Genomic DNA, 19,259 nt, shown 5'->3' on the forward strand with positions numbered 1-19,259 from the left:
GTTACTTGCACACTATCCAAACCTCCACCGGCTGTCCTCCGTCACTCCCTCCGTCACTCCCTCTGTCACACGTCACACGTCACACTTTTGCCCTGCTCATATCTCTGCAACCGTTGCCCCGATCCATGCCAGATTTTGCACACACACTCCTTGCCTGCCAAACTACAACCTCCAAGGACCCCCGGAGTTTCGGGGACCCCCAGGTCCCTGGGGGACCCCCAGGTGTAAAAAATTACCAAATGTGCAAAAATGACCAAATGACCACCCCAACGGGGCTGCTCACGGGGCATTCCCGGGACCACCCACTCCTGGTGCTCCAGAACGGATGCAAAAGTGGTGGCGCCCCCAGTGGAGGACCCCCTGCCACTGCAGCTCACATAAAATGCCGTAACTCGGGCTAGGAACGACCGGGAGAGCCGGGGCCGGTACCTATTCGTCCGCCTTGGCGGCGAGGAGACCCCACCCCTCATTTCTCACATGGCCCTCTAGCGCCACCATGAGGCCGATTCAGATTTTGCCCCTAAAATCACGAAAATCACTACACAGTATGTCTACACTCATGTCAACAACATGGATCAGGAAGATTTTGGAAAAACACATTTTTGCTCTATATATGGAGATAAGCGACCAACGGTCGCTTATCTCCCGATTAGGGAGTCTTACTGGTATATATCGATTTTTTTGTCCTGCACCAGCGACACACAAACACATGGATGTACATAACAACTCCTTTTGAATCAATTTGCAGTTATCCCACAGATGTGTGTTCGTGCGTTCTTTTGTGTGCATCAAAAGCAAAAAAATAAATAAAATAGACAAGATAAAAAAGACATCAGGCAGAGGGAGGAGAGAGAGAGAGAGAGAGAGAGAGAGAGAGAGAGAGAGAGAGAGAGAGAGAGAGAGAGACATCGAGTAAAAAATTAGTTCAAAGAGAATGTGAGTAGTACTTTCCGGGGCGGCAGTGGCCAGGGGTAGAGTGGCCGGTAAAGTGGCCAGATGGGAACCACGAGGTTCCCAGTTCGATCCCCCCTTGTTTTGAGCAAGAAATGTGATGATGAGGCCTTTGGATAGAAGCGCTATAGTCCGGCTGCCACAGGTCTTTTTTATGACATTTGGTAAATTGTTTTTCTTTTATTGGCCTAAAATGTTTTTTTATATATATGTATATATATATATATATATATATATATATATATATATATATATATACGTGAAACCACCTGCTGATCGCCTGTCAGCATTAAGTAATTTTCTTTATATAGGGGAAAGGTTTGGGGCCCACTTAAATATCCCCAAAAAATCTGCTTTAATTAGCATGTGAGATGCTTGCAATGGATTCAGAATCATTAAAAACCCCTAGTTTGACCCCTCACATGCTACCTAAAGCAGATTTTGGGGGTTATTTATTTCCTTTATACTATATATTGTAGTGTATAGTAAGTGAATGGGCCCCAAACTTTTACCCCCTATAAAATTTGCTCAATGCTGACAGGCGGTCAGCAGGTGGATTCATGACTGTATGTATATAGTCAATATTTTAGGCAAAAAAAACAACAACTATATACCAAATGTCATACCCCACCTCAGGGGCAGCCGGACTACTACTATAAATGCACTATTTACCGTGTGTGTGTGTGTGTGTGTGTGTGTGTGTGTGTGTGTGTGTGTGTGTGTGTGTGTGTGTGTGTAAAAAAATAATAAAAAAGCCATCCCTCTCTCTTTCCCCAGGAGGAACGGAAAGGTGGTGGACGGCAGCCTGCTGGGTGACGCCAACGGCATGGAGCCTGGACCTGGCAGAGTGAAGGATTCTGGGAAGTGGCAGAAGCCGCGCTTCTCTCGCAAAGCCCTGATGAAGTGCTGCCTGGTTAAGTGGATCATCGCCAGCACCAAGCCGCAGGACAAAGGTGAGAGGTCGAAACAATCTATCCGAGACAACAGTCAAGTCGATGCGGTTATTTGTGCAGTGTGTGTGTGTGTGTGTGTGTGTGTGTGTGTGTGTGTGTGTGTGTGTGTGTGTGTGTGTGGTGCGTGCGTGCGTGCGTGCGTGCCGTGCGTGCGTGCGTGTGTGTGAGGGAGAGAGGGAGAGAGGTAGGTGTCTGTATATGAGAGGAACATGTGTGACTAACAGGGTTTCTATTGATTGTTGAATGTACTGATAGGACATCTCCTTGCCTCCAATTGGCCCCTGTGGGCAGAAACTGGCTCTCAGTGCTGTAGGAAAAACTCACCTCTGGGGTCAGCACTCACAGATAATTTATCTCACATGCGCACACACGCAAGCACACAAACGCATGCATGCACGCACACACGCACGCACTAAAGACTCTGGCAGACTGACTTGGCTACCTGCCTGCTTAGCGCTTGTTCTGAACAGGTTCCTGGTCAAAAGGTATTGTACTCTGAAGTATTACTCCTCCACCTAGTGGTGGACAGTAGCTATGACGGTGCACAGTTGTCACTGTTTGAATACAAAACAGATAAATGTTCAGTGTCTGCTGCGGCTCTCAAAGGTGTTTGGATGTCATTATGATTGTTTTGTACAACTTGACGATATTTGCTGAATCTGGATTGACTTGATTTGGGATTCCCTACTTTTCCTGTTCTTCTGCCAGACTGTTATAAAGTAAGATCAGGAGTTAAAACTCCTTATAACAGTGTAACCACAATCAGACTTTGGGCTGCTAGTCTAGTTTTAACTGTATAAGGACCGATGCATACTCCACTTTTAGAGTTGAATTTATTTCGGTTCGGCTCTGTCTAAACTACAATATGACATCATTCAGAGGTTCGGGGGGGGGGGGGGGGGGGGGGGGGGGGGGGGGGGGGGGGGGGGGGGGGGGGGGGGGGTGGGGGCGTAGTCGGGTACCGAACCGAAATAGGTTCGGCTCTGAAAGCTGGAGTATGCATCGGCCCTAAGATATCCCACATGAGCAGCATCTTATCATGTGACTATATTCAGACTTTCAGCCCAAATCCAAATGTGGGTATATCCAGATTGGAATCAGTTTGGTTTTGGTCTGAACAGAAAGAAAATCGGATTTCTAAGGATGTCTCAGTCCGATTGTACGACGGTGCCTTTCAATCGAAAATCGTTGCATTGCATTGAACTCAGACAGACACACAAAAAAACCCAACGCAGGCCATTGTCGAGAGAGACCCACTGTGTCCCTTTTTATGCTCATTTATGGAGTTCCGTGTTAGCCATGTCCAAATATGGAGTCCAGGCAGACTATAATTTCAGTACTATTACGTCATATTGATGACATCAGTACTCCATATATGGGCTCCTGATGGTCGGTCGGTGGACAACATGTACTGACACAAACAGAAACCGTTGCCTAACAACATCAATATGAGCATGTGGCCCTGATGGCCCCTGATACGACCATAATATATGTAAAAAATAAATACAAATAAAAACATTTGTGACAATATCTGTCACCAGAACCAGGGCAGAATACAGCCCATACAGTATATGGCCATATAGGTTGGTGCGACGTAGGTGTGTAAGGCCGGCCGAACCTCTAGTTATAAAAACGTATGAAATACATTTAGAAAATTGCAATAATGAGCTCCTCCCTGCGTTATGCATCACATGCGTAACTGCAGCAGTATATTGCGGCAGTGTGGTTATTGTCAGAGGACAAAGTATAAGGACAATGGTCCTGCTGCTGGTTTCATGCATGTTTCACACGTGATGGCATCCTAGCAGGCCCACTGAAATGTGATCCACTCCTAATGAGCCCACTGAGTCTAATCACAGTCCACAATCACACTTCTCACATGATTAAGTAGGTTTCTCCTCTCCTGCAGCATTTCCCTTGACTTAATGTTTCCTGAAGCACACTGAACACGAACGCGAACGCGCGCGCGCACACACACACACACACACACACACAAACACACACACACACACACACACACACACACACACACACGTATGCACGCACAGACACATTCACTCACTCACTCACTCACTCACTCACTCACTTGGTATGTTTTTAATTTTTATTGTTGTTTATTTTGCAGCAGATTTGTGCAGTGGGAGGGAGGGGAGAATTGTGCTCACCTAGCTAATGGCCAGTTGCTAAAAATAGAAGCGTAGACTTTGAGATATGAATCAGGGAGAGAGAGAGGAGGGGAGATCATAGAGCAATTGTTGAGTCCAGGAGACAATGAGTTAGTTAGGGGAATAGAAATAAACAGGGAGAGAGAGAGAGAGAGAGAGAGAAAGAGAGAGAGAGAGAGAGATGAAGTATTGTTCATAGGGTCACTGTGTACTGTGGGTTGGATACACAAGTTGGATAGATCTCTAGCGCGTGAGAGAAAAATGAGACAATGTCATGATACCGATATCGATAGACGAGGTAGTCTGATAGGAGGAGACGGAAAATGCTGTGTTGGCACGTTGGATCCCACATGGATGTCACCGGTCATGCTTCAAGCATCACATAAAACATCAATAGAAGTCAATAGAACACATGCCGTACGCAAAAGTTAACCTTTTATATTTGATTTAAATAACCTTAAGAAATAGAGTGTGACAATGGCAGTGGGTTTAAAGGACAACTTTGTTTTTTTTACAACAAGGGTTCATATTTTAGATTGTAAATAGAGTAAAGAAAAGATGAGTGTTAAAATGTTTTGATTTAATTCTTTCTATCGTTTTATCCATTTTAGAGAATATGTCTTTTTAGACACAATAAGCGGCCAAATTCTTTATTATTTACGGCAACAAGACAAGCCCCCACCTATAACCATGAAAGAAAACCATGCGGTGCCTGTTGGAGGGCTCATCGTGTCTAAAAAGACATATTTAGCCACTTGTACACATGCCCCCAACCACTGAAATCTAACTCGCTAAAATGGATAAAACGATAGAAAGAAGTAAATGAAAACATTTTAACACTGCATCTTTTCTTTTCTCTAATTACAATCTAAAACCCTTGTTGTAAAAAAAACAAAGTTGTCCTTTAAATAATGACAACCCTCCATCTCTTTAGTATAAACAAGAGGAATAGAAGGATTTTAAAGTGGAGCCATATTGGGGGGGGTGGGTGACTGTGATGCACAGAGACATGAATGACTGCGATATGAAAAGTGTAACATGAGAGGGATCACAGATTGAAGTGGGAAAACAGGAAGGGAGGGATAGAACGGAGGGAGGGATCTGCCTCTGTATGACTTTTATACACTTCTCCTGCGCTCAAAGAGGTGAGAAGTATGAAGCGAGAAGTCTGGTGTGATATATACCTTTTTCACTTTTTTGGGGCCACCTGCTGATTCAGGGTCAGGACTGGGACTGGACATATTGTGTGTCCCAATGGCCAGCAGTGTGCCTTAATCCATTGAAACAGGAGGAGCGTCCGTTTGTTATACGAAACGACAGCAAACGGAGGTAAAGCGATGGGACCCATTTCCCAAAACTTGTACTGTAGGTAGACAGAGAGAGAGGGGAGAGAAGAGGAGGTGGCATTGCACATCACCTGTATGAAAAGTGGGACATCAGTGTTTCAGGAAAAGGAGTGCTGGTGTTTTGAAGTTAAAACAAGGCAGACGACACCGGAATGAAGGAACGAAGAGACAACTTAGGTGTTTAACACACTTTAAACAAACATACTCGTTCTTCTAGCGAGTTCCTCATTAAGTTTGTTTGTTTTGTTCAGCGGCGTGGGAGCTGAAGAATTATTTCCCAGTCTTTGACTGGATAAAAACATTCTTCACATTGGCCTTCCTCTCCTTTCACCATACCGCTATTTATTCTTAGACTTTTTGGGTGTAGTCAGTAAAACAAAAGAAGAAAAAAGAAAGCATTAATTCATCTAAATGTTTTTCAAGTTGGGGACTCTGGCTGTCTTTTGTAGGGTCTGGCGGAGTTGTGAGTAGTGGAGTTTGTGGTTCAGGACCCTGTCTCCTGCCAGGTTACGGTGGTGAGGAGCGAGGATGAGTACCTGCAAACAGGACTGCGCGAGGGAGCTCAGCAAGCTGCTGAGCTGCTTCTTTGGCTTCATTACCGGGACGTTTGTTCCAGGTAAACTCTCCTCACTCAGCCGCTTCACGCTCACTCTGTTTCTGCTACCGCTGCTGCTTCATCTGTCCTGCTGTTGCCGGAGAGTTGAAAGTCGAGAGGACATTCAATTCCTGTCACTTTCCCTGAGCCCTGTTAAGTGTCTGTTATTCTGATCTGTCTAACAATCCGTCAAGAAGGACGCCCGCCCCCTCCACCAGAATTATATTTGGTTTGTTTTGTTTCTGGCTTCACTTGCTGTTGTTGTCTTTTTTCTTGTTGCCTGTTCAATTGTGCGACAAGCTGTTTGACCTTCTGTTGAGCATTGATTGCATGTAAGTCAATCTCCTCTTATTCATCCGTCCATTTGTCAAAGTGACAGAGGTTCAGCCGTGGGCCACCAATGGCTGAATCAGCGCTTCTTGACTTGTTTCCAGTCCCAACTGTCCGGTCCTCTGATACGGTCACAGTGTGGATCCCCCATAATGGAGTGTTGTTTGGGAAGAGCCCCCACAGATCTTGTCTCAAAAAACCCAATTCTGTCTTACTGTACCAAGCCTAAAGAGATACTGTGGGCTGCGAGCCATATAGGCAGATGTGGGTGGGTGAGAGAGAGAGAGAGAGAGAGAGAGAGAGAACAAAAAGTGATTTGAGGGGCAGAGCAGGTAGTATAAGCCAAATTTATATATTGTCGCTTGACAGTGTCACTTGCTAAAAATAACAAAACATTTTGGCAGGAGCAAAGTATAACTTGGGCGTTAGAGGGAAGAAAAGAGAGAAAGCTTTGATTCAGCGGTCTCTGTTTTAATTGCACGGCTGTCTTTGTACCGGCACAGCTGAAGTGTTTTTTGTTTTCGTTATTTTTTAATGAATAGCGTATCTCATGCAGGAACAACACATCTTAATTGGAATAAATTAAGAAGGGGTGAGAGGAGTGGAAGACAAAATAAACACTTAGAGCTCTATTTTGATTGTCTTAAGCAGTGGTTCTCAACCTGTGGGTCGGGACCCCCAGGGGGGTCGCCAAATTATTTTGGGTGTCCCCAGATGATTAACTTAATGTGAAACATTGTTTTCTCACTACAAACCAACATAAAGTTTAAGTGTATAGAGGGTATCTGCACATTTCTAAATTAGCCCTTAATCCCTACTGGATACGGGGTGGCTTGGTGGACTTGATGTCTTCTTTTTTACCTTCTCCAGAACATGGCTGGGCCATCATGAAAGGAACATGAGTAGTCTACCGTTTCTCTTAATGTTTTAAAGTTTTCATCCCTGTGCCGGTTATTAGAGAATTCCTGTGAGATATTAAAAAGGCATCACTGATGTGGATGGCATAATCAGCTCTCTGGCAGCCACAGAATATGGCCTACTGTACAGTCTGCATTCAGACCAGAGTCCTTGGGGCTCACTGCAATATTAACTAGTCAAGTGGCGCTTTATTATGCTCAAACCTTGAGGTGTATGTGTTAAGCCTGAATTATACTTTGTCGTACGATGAAGCATACATTAGGCATTAGGGCTGGTTGTAGAAGGTACAGCCCGCTGTAAGTTTATTCACCTTTATGTTCAAGATTCACGATGGTGTTGCACAGTGGACAGTGGGTTCTTTTATTGGAACAGGGTCATAACGCTGCAATTACAGTGCCTATATCATATTGAATGTTGATCCACATATTGCTTTGTTTTCAATCGATGGACAAAGAAAGCGATGACAAGACAGTCCCAGCCATTATATGCAACTGATCTAGGAATAGTTTGAAATACAGTACTTGATCCACCCTCTCATATTTCATTTCCTTCTCTTTCCCCCTGATTGTGTGAATAAATGAAAGCCATTAGACTGCTGTGTTACAGATTCCATGGTGACTAGCGCCCTCTGCTGGATTAGACTACCTATTACTTCTTGAGGTAACTAGAGTGAATAATAATGAAATAATAATAATAGTAATAAGGGTAATAATAATAATGCTGATAATAATAATACTTTTGTCCCCTTTAGTTGTTGTTGGCATGTTTGCATATACCTGGAATTTGTCCTCTGCATTGAAACCATCCTGACTATTAGGAGCAGTGCACAACTATAGAACAGTGGCCATGGAGCAGTTGGAGTTCAGGGTCATACTCAAGGACACTTTGACACTAAGCCAGGAGGAGCTGGGGTCAGGGATCAAACCAGGGGCCTTCTGATTCTAAGGCTAAGGCAGGGGTGGGCAACTTTGATGATGGCGAGGGCCACTATATTTCCACCTTCACTCCAGAGGGCCACATTGCATATTGCTATGTCCTACTTTGTCATTCTAGTATCTCATACAAAAGAAGCAAAAAATAGCAGATCTACAAGCTCAAAACGCATCGCGCTGAGATGCGTTTTGAGCTTGTAGATCGGCTATTTTTTGCTCCTTTTGAATTGGAATCCTGAATTCTTTTTTGTTATTTTTTAAATGGAATCCTGAAATGTAACATTTTGATTTAATTTCAAACACATTTAATTATATACTCATGTTAAATTTATGAACTTGAATACAAATACATTGGACATTAAAAAAATACATTTTAATACTACTATACTAGTCATTAAGCTACTAATATAGACTGAAGGAATTAAAGCAGGTCATGTTTGGAATTGTAACAGCTGAAATCAATAATATATCAGTATTACTATATTAACCTGCGGGCCGCATTAAGTGAAGGTGGGGGCCGCATGTGGCCCCCGGGCCGCCAGTTGCCCATGTATGTTCTATGGAGACTGCTCCACCTCCTGAGCCACTCATGTAAGCTTGTAATATTAGCAAGCACAATAAACTTTAGTACTTTACTTCATGATTTTGGGCCACCTTATGACCAGAACAACTCCTGGTCTGGTTTACAGAAATTTAACTTTACTCATTTTCCACTATAATACTAAAATATAAAAATTCCACTGTTTGAAGTGGTGGAAAAGTCAAACTATGCTGGGGTGAAACAGACGTGTGTTTTGGTCAGCCAAGACTTTGTTATTTGTTTAGACGTTGTTGAAAAGTTCGGTGGTCGTGAAAGCAGTATAAGGATGTTCAGTTCTAAAATCCTGTGAGGAAAGGTTGCCTGATCGTATGAGGGAAACTGAGATGTGACATGTTTTGTATTATTCTTATGCTTTCTTATTATGTTCAAATTGCTCAGTGTGCATTCTGAGCTCTGTAGATGTTAATTTATACTTCATCGCATTACCTTGTCACTTGCTGAAAAGAACAGATTTTCAAGCTAACAATGCCTCATATCACTTGAAAACCTTTTTTCTTTTTTACACCTTACCTAGAGTATAAACTGGGCTTTATCCAGTTAAATTCCAAGGGTGAGTTTAATCCTAGGATAATGGCGATGACTCAGAATGGCTTGCTATTTATTGCCATTTTCCTTGCCCTCCAAATGGCTAAGTGGACCCAAACGATCCATGCCAAGAAAGAGCACTCACCTGCCATTATTCATCTGACTTTTATTCTTAACTGACTCTACCTGCATGGTACCAAGTGGAGGCTCTGAGTGGACGCTGGTTGGTTGATTCTGTTGTCTTGTGTTTGTCTATAATCACATATATAATTTGGTTAGATATAATGGTCAGGAAGGAAGGACTTTATTAACCACTTTAACATTGACGTCCCAATTTCAGGGCGGTGCAAACCACTCCTACGTTTGACTTAGAGTGTAGGTCCCTATGTCCCTAATGTCCATATGTATGCAGTACCAACAGCTCACATAAAGACTAACATTACACTTACATCACCACAGCTGATGTCACGGACATGAAGGGCCCATACAAGGAAATATGCACGACACAGCCTGCACTGCTTAGTTCACACCCGTGTTCACACTGGTGCGATTTCTTTATTATTATTTATCATTATAATGTAGGTGAAAATAGAAATAATAAGCTTCCGTTATCACTTCACCCATTTTCAACCGTATCTTCATATCCTCTCTAATCCTCACTAATTGAAATAAAGCCTCAAGCTGTCAACGCTCAACGCTGCCCTGTTCCCTCTCCACAACATCTGTTGTAGTGTTCCAAAAGCCTGCATGGGTATCTTGGCCGGCTCCACAAATGGGTCCATATATGGCCTATATATATATATGTAACAGAGGTGATCCGAACCCCGGCTGGGGCTGTGACTCTCTCCGTCACATACCGGTATATATATATATATATATATATATATATATATATATATATTAAGTTCCATCAGACAGGCCAAACAAACTCTTCAACATAAGTCACATCTGGTGTAACCATGACGACCTAATATGGTCATTCCAGTGGAATCCACTCTAACACTAATGCTCATTATAAGATGCTGGAATATATGCCATTGTTCTTGCATTAATACAAAAACTAAATCGCACCTGTGCATGTGTATCAAACACGACACACATGCATATTCCCTTGTATGGGCCATTCTGTCCGTGACATCAGCTGTGGTGTTGTCGGTCTCTGCATACTTTCTATGACGTTAGTCTCGTGTGACGTTAGTCTTGTACTGCATACGAGACTACATACATAGGGACATACACACAGAATCAAACGTAGGAGCGGTCAGCACCACTCAAAAAGAACACATTTGAAATCTCATTTGAAATTACCAGAAGGGCCTACCGATGATGTCACTGGTAGGCCGGTTTCTGAACTGTCCACAGCCTCCTCTGAGACACAGTGTGAGTAGACAGAAATGGTGCCATCTTTCAACAAGCATTAATGAGGACCAATTATATGAAGAAAATGTGTGTAGTGGTCCTTAAAGTGGTTAACCTATTCATATAAGTACATGAGTGGAGGCTCCTGTGAGTAGAGAGACTTACCAGTGACAGGGTTTCATGTGAAATGTCAGTATTTCTTTTGATCTAGCTTTCTCTTTCTCTTTATCTCTTGCTCTCTTGTTCTGCCTGACAAACTCCAAACAGACTTTGAAATGTGGCCTCCTCTGACACAGACACATGCACATGCACATGCTCGCACAGCACACACAAACAAAAGCTCACTCACCCTCTCCACAGCTAGTCAGTTGCCTCTGAAGTGAAAGACTCAAACACAGATTTTGTTTCTTTTTTTAGACCTTGTTTAGTAGTTATCATCACACAGTTATCTGTAGGCTTCCATGTTTGTCAGCTCATGTGGGGTTTTAGTGACTCGCTTTCAGTCTTTCAAAGTTGGGAGACACTGGATGTCCTCCGGTGTCCAGTGCCGTATCCGGAACATCAAGGGGGAGATATTTTTGTGTTATCTGTCTGGTTGTTGTGGCGCTGCTGCAGTATGGGGGCTGTAATGGCTGCTCTCTCTGTGGAGGCCAGGAGACGTTTCTCTCGTCCCAACTGTGGGCACGGTGCTGCCAGATATCACCGTTCAGGTAGGCTGTTGAGCCTTTGTGTCTCATGGATGGTTTCTTTGGCTAACTCACTCGCTTGTTCCCTCAATCGTTCATTCACCCACTTGCTTCATCGTTTGCTCTCTCACTCATTCACTAACTCACTTCTCTCCCTCTCATTCACGACTTTGCTAAACTGCAAGGCTCACTCACTCACTCATTTGACCATTTCAGCACCATGGACAGATACACAGTGGGTTGGGCTAACTGCTGTATTGCATACTTTTGTCAATTTGATGCATTGCCTGAAACTCTAGCCTAAAGTTAAAAACTGTAAAATAATTTCTCGTAACACTGTGCAAAAGAACAACTATAACAATCAAAATGATAACCACCTGTCTATCGCTCCAAAACAATGTCAACAATGTTACAGGACCACAATGGAAACAAGACCCTAGGTTTTTTTTTAACAATCATTGTAAATCGTACCTCGGTACTAATTGCAAAATGTTAATAAAGTATTCAGTCAACCAATCAAGAAAACTGATGTATTGTATTCTGATGATTGCGTAAACCCTGACACTCAAAATGCTAATATTTGCATCACAACTGGACAGATCATAGACAATGTAAAAATGAACAAAATACAGTATGAGAAAAGTTTATTAGTTATCTTATGGTTTATTTCCACAGGTGCACAGCCAATTACCCCTCTGGAGACAAACAGTACAGTCAAGTTGACTCTCACTGGGTATCCAGTCTTTCTCCCCTGCCTACTTTCCCTCTGTGTGCCACATGATTGACACATGCCTCTTGCTTCATTTTACATGCACAATGCATTTATACATTATATCTTTGTGAGTAATGTGTTTACAATTTGCACCTTTGGGATGAATTGTTCCCTGTTACTCTTCAACAACTGTGTGAAGGGAAGTTACTCTTTGCAATCACCTATCATGCTGGCCTTACTGTTTGTACAAAGACAATGCTTATTGTGCATATGGTTTTGAGTAGAATGCGGAATGAGAATTACATCTACAATAACAAGTGTGTTTAGTGTTTTTTGTGAAATAGTGTATTTGCCCTAAATTTGAGGCACTGTTAACTAAGAGAATAAGGTTAGAGAAAAACCTTTTAGTAATAACTTTCGCGCTGACAGTCCATATTGCCCCGTCAGAAACTGATAAGCCAATGGCTTTACTGACTCATAATGGATCCTGGATGGAGGCAAGCTCACTTTCACTGATGCACTGGGCTGTGTTCATAACCCTCTGCATACAGTTCCCATATCAGGCAGTGATGCATCAGGTCAGAATTCTCTCAGTGGTTTCTCTGTAGAATGGCCGTAGGATCTTGGGTCCCATGCCACACCCGAGGTGAAAGAAGCAGTGATTTTTCCTTCTTCACACCATGGTCAGTGTGCTCATCAAAAGAGGTCCTCCGTTATGTGGACACTGAACTCAATTACTATATCCAGTGCAACGCCATCAGTGTAGATGGGGGGGGCATGCTCTCCTCTCGGCCTCCTGTAGTCTTACTGACTTTGAGAGACAGGTTATTCTAATGGTTATTCTCCTTTCCTTTATAACTTTCTCCCAGAATAGAATAGCTGCAGTGTGTAATGCTTTGCATGCAGTGGGGCTAGCCACCATCTTTTCATTCAGGACGGTTAAATGTGTAGAGAAAAATAACACAGAGGCCAACCGGGTGCTCTCAGGAGATAAACATTAAAAGTGTGATGAAGATGATTCTAAGGATCAGCAGGAATATAGACTTAAAAAGAACGTGGAGATCAGAACACTCAAAACATATGGAGGAGAGGAGGTACATTTGAGGTTTATTCTATGAAAAGGGTTAAGTGTGTGTTCTGATGGGAGACTGTGTGGTGCTATAGCTGACCTCCGCTCTGATGTAGAGTATGTTAGAGGGAGATATCTCCATCCGCTCAGATGTAGATTATGTTAGAGGGAGATGTCTCCATCCTCTCTGATGTAGATTATGTCAGAGGCAGATATCTCCATCCTCTCTGATGTAGATTATGTCAGAGGCAGATATCTCCATCCTCTCTGATGTAGATTATGTCAGAGGCAGATATCTCCATCCGCTCTGATGTAGAGTATGTCAGAGGCAGATGTCTCCATCCTCTCTCCCTTGCAGACTGTTGTGTCAGCAGTCAGAGACAAGCCAACCGTTTAGAAATCTCTTAGCTGCTTAATGGTCTGCCGGGAGGAATCCGCTCTCAACACACACGCACGCACGCACGCACGCACGCACACGCGCGCGCACACACACACACACACACACACACACACACACACACACACACACACACACACACACACACACACACACACACACACACAGGAAACACACACAGGAAACATCAGCAGGAAACATCAGCAGGAAAAAACACACAGACATGCTGTAACCTGCAATCCATTCATAAAGTATACAAACTTATACTGTATGTCCTTACACATTGGGGGCGTTATCTTCATGTGATTAATTTGGCTGAAAAATAATTCTATACATTTATACATACAGTATATATTTGTGTCATGACATGAGTGCATTCACACAGAACAAGGTCTGAGGTTCCTCAGAATGCTCACTGCAATAAAGGCATCAGCTTGTATGACTAGTTTTGATAGTAACTATACACCTACAGTTTTTTTTTTCAGTTTTGTTGTTTATTCCATGCCTCTGCGTTTGATGGTCTGGTCATAAATCTTTATGGCCAGCTGAATTAAATGGATTTATTTCCTTTTATGTTAATCAAATGAACCCTGTCATCTCTGTTTCAAATGATTGATTACATTTTTTATTTAAAAATGAGCTGACAACTAGGAGTGCAAAAGTCTTTGGTTTGGGCTATTAAAGAAAAAAATATAATCATACTTTTTGCAATAAAAAATTGCAAAAATAGCAGATCTACAATCTCACTACATGTTACGATGTATTATTTTTCAAGCAAAGAAGTAAATAGGGTATAAGTGATTAAGAAAATGCCTCAACACAGATAAGAGTTTGGAGTGATAATTCTGTGTAGAACCTTTTGTGATTTTTGTGAATGTAGGCTGTGATGTTTTTCACTGGCAAAGGGCTACTATCCGATGAGGGAAAGGAAACCCATCTCACCGCAGAGCTATTGATCTCAATGCATTAACACATGCACGTGCACACACACATGCATGCACGCACGCATGCACACACACACACGCGCGCTGTATGTAGCAGCAAACTACAAAAAAAGAAATCAAATATAGTGTACTTCACATTATAAAATGAGTAATATTACTGGAACTAGGGATGTCAGTCAATAATATGTTCAAGAACTGAATAATGTGTAGAGCTCAGCTTCTCTCCTGGATCATTGTTGTTGACATCGTAAAGGAAACAGAGACAGAGTGAGGGGGAGAGAGAGAGAGAGAGAGAGGGATACCATTTACACTGAGCTGCAGTGTAAATGGTGAGGTGGGGTGTCCCTGCTATTTGATCTGTGTCTATGTCTTTGTGTGCATGCACACTTGTGTGTGTGCGCGCTAATGTGTGTGCATGCTTTTCAATTACAGCGTATTCTCTTACGATTTTGGCTTCCAATTGTGTGGCATTCCGTTTCTCATTTTGTCTTGTGTTATAAATTCAGCGCACCCCTTTCCTTTATAGCGGTGCGCTTTCGCCCCTCCCTAAAAACCCAAACTCACTCTCAACCAGGCTGTGGCAGATTTAGTTCAGCTCGAGCCCAGATGACGGAAAGACAGCCTTTGGTCAACATGAAAGGTAAAACAAATTCAGCTGTTTGGAAACACTTTTGTTTCAAGGAGTCTGATGAGGAACAACAATACAAATTGTGCGAGATTTATTACAAGGCAATATGACCAATTTGTATAATCATCTGAAATTCAATCACAAAATTATCTATGACCAAACAATAAAGGAGCAAAACAACTGAGAAAAGTTAACATGCAAGGTTTTTGTTTTTGTTCAATAAATGCATGATGTTTCCAAAGTCATTAAGTAATCATGATAATGTAATGTGAATAGTGCTTAAACGAGCAGCCTTGGTTGTGATCCCCTATCTTTCATCGTTTGGTCTGACTTGTGTAATGTGACTTCACCTCAAGTCCCCTAGCACTACTGTCTGGGGACAGAAGTGGAGAAGAAGAGAGGGATGCGGTATAGAGTCAGTGGGTTGAAAGAATAACAGAGTGGAATAAATGGATCTGGGGTAGAAAGAAAGTCTGCGGTCGGACAAAGTGATGGAATGACAATGGAGGTGGAGGGAGGAGGTAGAGGACTCAGGGTTGCACAAAGCAAATCAAACGGAGAGGAGTGCAGCAGGAAAGAGAGAGAGATCAGAAGAAGTATGGGACAGGCGGAGTAGGACGGACAAAGACAGCCACTGGATTGGCTACTTACCTCAACGTCTTGAGGTTTTGCTTTTCTTTGCGGGACAGTTTTGGAGTGATGAGGAAACAAAGGGAGGGCAGAACATATTCACAGGACAGATGACAACAGCTAAGTACAGAGAGGGGTGGATGAGTATGAGAGTGGGAGGGATGTGAAAGTATGTGTGGAGGAGGTAGTCACTGGAGAGACTTCCACCCCCACAGCTCCTTCTCAGGATTCCCCTCCTCGATGACACTGGTCTCTGTGGAGGGCCTCCACTCTTTCCCATATCTGGAGCTGGACTTAGCCGAATGCTGAATCGCAGACTGCACCAGATGCAACTGAGCTAAGCCGAAGAACGCCACAAGTATAAAGTGACCAGAGTTGTTCCACGGTGCAAGGAGTTTGATTGGACTGAAAGAAAAAGGGGACTGTTGTGAGACTACGCTTCTGTTTGAGGTCTCTGGAAAGCCGACTATAAACCAAGGAATGACGGGCAGGTCCCGAAAAATGTCTCAGGAGTGAACCGTGAAAATGGTAGATAGCAGCTTAAAAGCACTCAAGAATTCGGGTAACAGCGGGCCCACACGTAAACTATTAATTTCTGATTGATTATTCAGACTATTGATTAAGCAGCCTCTTTGCATGCAGTTGTTTGTGTGTTGATCTGCTTGTTTTTAAAGAGTAGTTGGAAAGTTAACAAAACTTGTTACACATTGTTCTTACAGGTATTATGTAGACAAGGATGGTCCTGAGACAATGACATAGGCCTAGTTATATTTGAGTTTTCGAGCTTGAACAAATTGCTTTGATTGATTGTTTTATATGATGTAGATGAGAAGTCCTGTGTGTACTAGTTCATTTTCATAAATAATCTTTTTGCAGTATGACAACTGTTTTCCACCAGCCTCTCTCTTCTTTAATTAGAAAAGTCAGAGATACAGTTTTCATTAACCAAATTTACATGGCGTGGCTTCATCGGAATTCCTGCTTATTTAAAAAAAAAACATTGTCACCTAAAATAGAATATGTATTGCAGTGTCTCTGGTGTGAGTGCACACGATGACTTGAAGACTGATGATCATTTGTTTGGATTGAGAGGGTCTACCGTACTGTAATCTGTATACTTCACCTGTCAGTGCCTCTTGAGCACAGCAGTAATGTCTTGGACGCGACCCTGACCACCTCTTTTAATGTACTAAAATTAATGACCTCTGATGCAGCCTCCATTTTCCGTCATGGTTGGAGAGAAGGAGGTTCTCCATATATGTCGACTTCCACGTATTTTCCATTTCATCATCATTGTTGACATTAAACCAACCATCACCCAGCTGGCCTCGTTCTCATGCTGTGCCTGGACGTAAAACCCATGCTGTCTCCCACTGCAGATTAGCTCGAGCCTCACTTGCCTCTTCTTAAGAACATTGCTTCATAGGTGGTCTAACTGGCCCAGCTAGGGGCCCAACCTACCCTTTCTCTTTTGGGTCTTCTCCTGGGCCAGGCCTTTGTGTGCGGGCTTGGCCCAGAGCCTTTGGTTATCATGGAGATCCAGGGCATGGAACTGTTTGCCATTGGTGTTGTCATCATCCTTTTCGTGTCAGTGCTCAAGCAGTTTGGCATCCTGGAGCCCATGTCGACCCTTGAAGGTAAGGGCCCTCGGGGCCCCCACCTCCTTTCCTGACTAACAGCTATGTGCTTATGTATGTGTCATGTGAGACGTGGCCGAGCTCAGGATGACATGTTAATTCATTGTTTCTCTCTTATTGCCAAACATGAAACGTTTTGAAATCAAAACAAACTTTTGATATTCAAATTCATTCATTCCTTCCTTCATCCCTCACTCATTCATGTATTCATTCATTCATTCATTCATTCATTCATTCATTCAGGCACGTGTACACATAGACATCAAAGGGGGCTTGAGCCCCTGCCCTTTTATCCTTCTGTAAAAAAGTGCCCTCTCCAGACCATGAATGAAGTTTTTACTATGGTGAAATAAATGGAAATGTCCTCTTTCCATGCCATAGCTGAAGCCAGCATTCAAGATAATTGCCTTGTCCAAACTCTCCTGAACTTGAACGCAGCATCTTATGTTGAAAGAATTGTCCTCTCTGCGTAGAAACCAAGCATCGAAAATAGCCGACCAAGCTCACAACGCTGTGACGCGTTGTGAGCTTGGAGGTCTGCTACTTTCGATACTGCCTCTCTAACATTCTCCAGACGTCCCTGCATTCATTCATTCACATTCATTCATTATTTTTTACTGAATGAGTACAGTATTTTATTACAGCAAATCGTGATGTAAAGTGGAAGGTGGAGGGAGAAGCTTGTTTGTTTCGTGGGCATTCAGATAGCATGTGTGTTTGAGTGTGTACTGCTAAAGAAAAAGAAAGGGCATTAGATATTGCTCTTTAAATGGTGTTGTTTGCTTTGATGAAGGTTTTAGGCCAAAGGCCAGCCAAGCCAGAGTGCCCTGTAGACACGGTGCCAAGGCAATTACAGTTGAAAGGCTCCTGGCGGTACATTAGTGCTTCTCATATGGTCAGGCATCATAAGCAAGCTATAAAACTCAACGGAACACCAGTAATGTGTTTTCATTATTCATCGCTCAACCTGCACTTCCTCAGAAAGCAAACATCTCACCATGTCTCTCACTCTGTGTCACTTTCTCTGTGAGACTGTGACACTCACTCCCTGATTCTGCGACTGTCTAACTCTCTACACTCTCTCTGTCTGTCTGTCTGTCTGTCTGTCTGTCTGTCTGTCTGTCTGTCTGTCTGTCTGTCTGTCTCTCTCTCTCTCTCTCTCTCTCTCTCTCTCTCTCTCTCTCTCTCTCTCTCTCTCTTGTTTTCTCTCACTCCCTTCCTTTCTCTGTGGTCACATATTTCAGAGAGGCAGGGCCTACACCCAGGTTTAGCATTACTTCACATCAATTATACATGCTGTTATTGAACAGGCCTTCTCTGAGGCCGCCTAAATATGGAGCCTGGAACCCTCCACCAGGACCCTGAAGGACGCTGGCCATCGCCTCTGTACCCCCCCCCCCCTCCCCCCCTTAAATTCATCCTCCCCTAATGTTCCTCTCATCATCATCTTCCTCCTTTGCTTCACTCCCTCATCTCCCTGTGGGACTAATTTACCATTAACTACAGCATCTCTCTCATCTACTTTTGTAAAAATAAAGAAACTCTGTCTGTCTGTCTGTCTGTCTGTCTGTCTGTCTGTCTGTCTGTCTGTCTGTCTGTCTGTCTGTCTGTCTGTCTGTCTGCCTGTCTCTCTGTCTGTCTGCCTGCCTGCCTCTCTCTCTCTCTCTCTCTCTCTCTCTCTCTCTCTCTCTCTATATTGCTATATACTGTAAGCAATGGTGACATTAAAAGCCTCTAGTTCTGTACCAGATGGACCTGATAAGCCTAACGAGCATGTCCATTTTGACAGGGCGCCGTCTCTTGACCCTTGCTTCCGCTCTTGGGATCATGATGTTACCGTTAACATCAAACACAAATAGGTGGCTTGTCAGCTTCACAATG

The 19,259-nt window shown here is 43.1% G+C and overlaps 1 protein-coding gene across 3 annotated transcripts in view; it reads left to right on the forward strand.

The window, feature by feature from the left end:
• Positions 1–1,738: 1,738 nt before the first annotated feature.
• kcnip3b (Kv channel interacting protein 3b, calsenilin) overlaps positions 1,739–19,259 on the forward strand; it is a gene marked incomplete at both ends in the record, with an annotated part of 28,515 nt that continues 10,994 nt past the window's right edge. Inside the window, one exon of one of the 3 annotated variants that reach the window (XM_080738990.1) lies at positions 1,739–1,904. In XM_080738990.1, the coding sequence (XP_080595116.1) occupies positions 1,778–1,904 (127 nt within the window). Of the gene's footprint in view, positions 1,912–17,272; positions 17,379–19,259 lie in introns of those variants that run through there. The other 2 variants (XM_080738991.1, XM_080738989.1) reach the window with 2 other exon arrangements.

The sequence above is a fragment of the Nannobrachium achirus genome (genome assembly GCF_963921795.1).
Source record: "Nannobrachium achirus genome assembly, chromosome: 12".
Taxonomy (NCBI): domain Eukaryota; kingdom Metazoa; phylum Chordata; class Actinopteri; order Myctophiformes; family Myctophidae; genus Nannobrachium; species Nannobrachium achirus.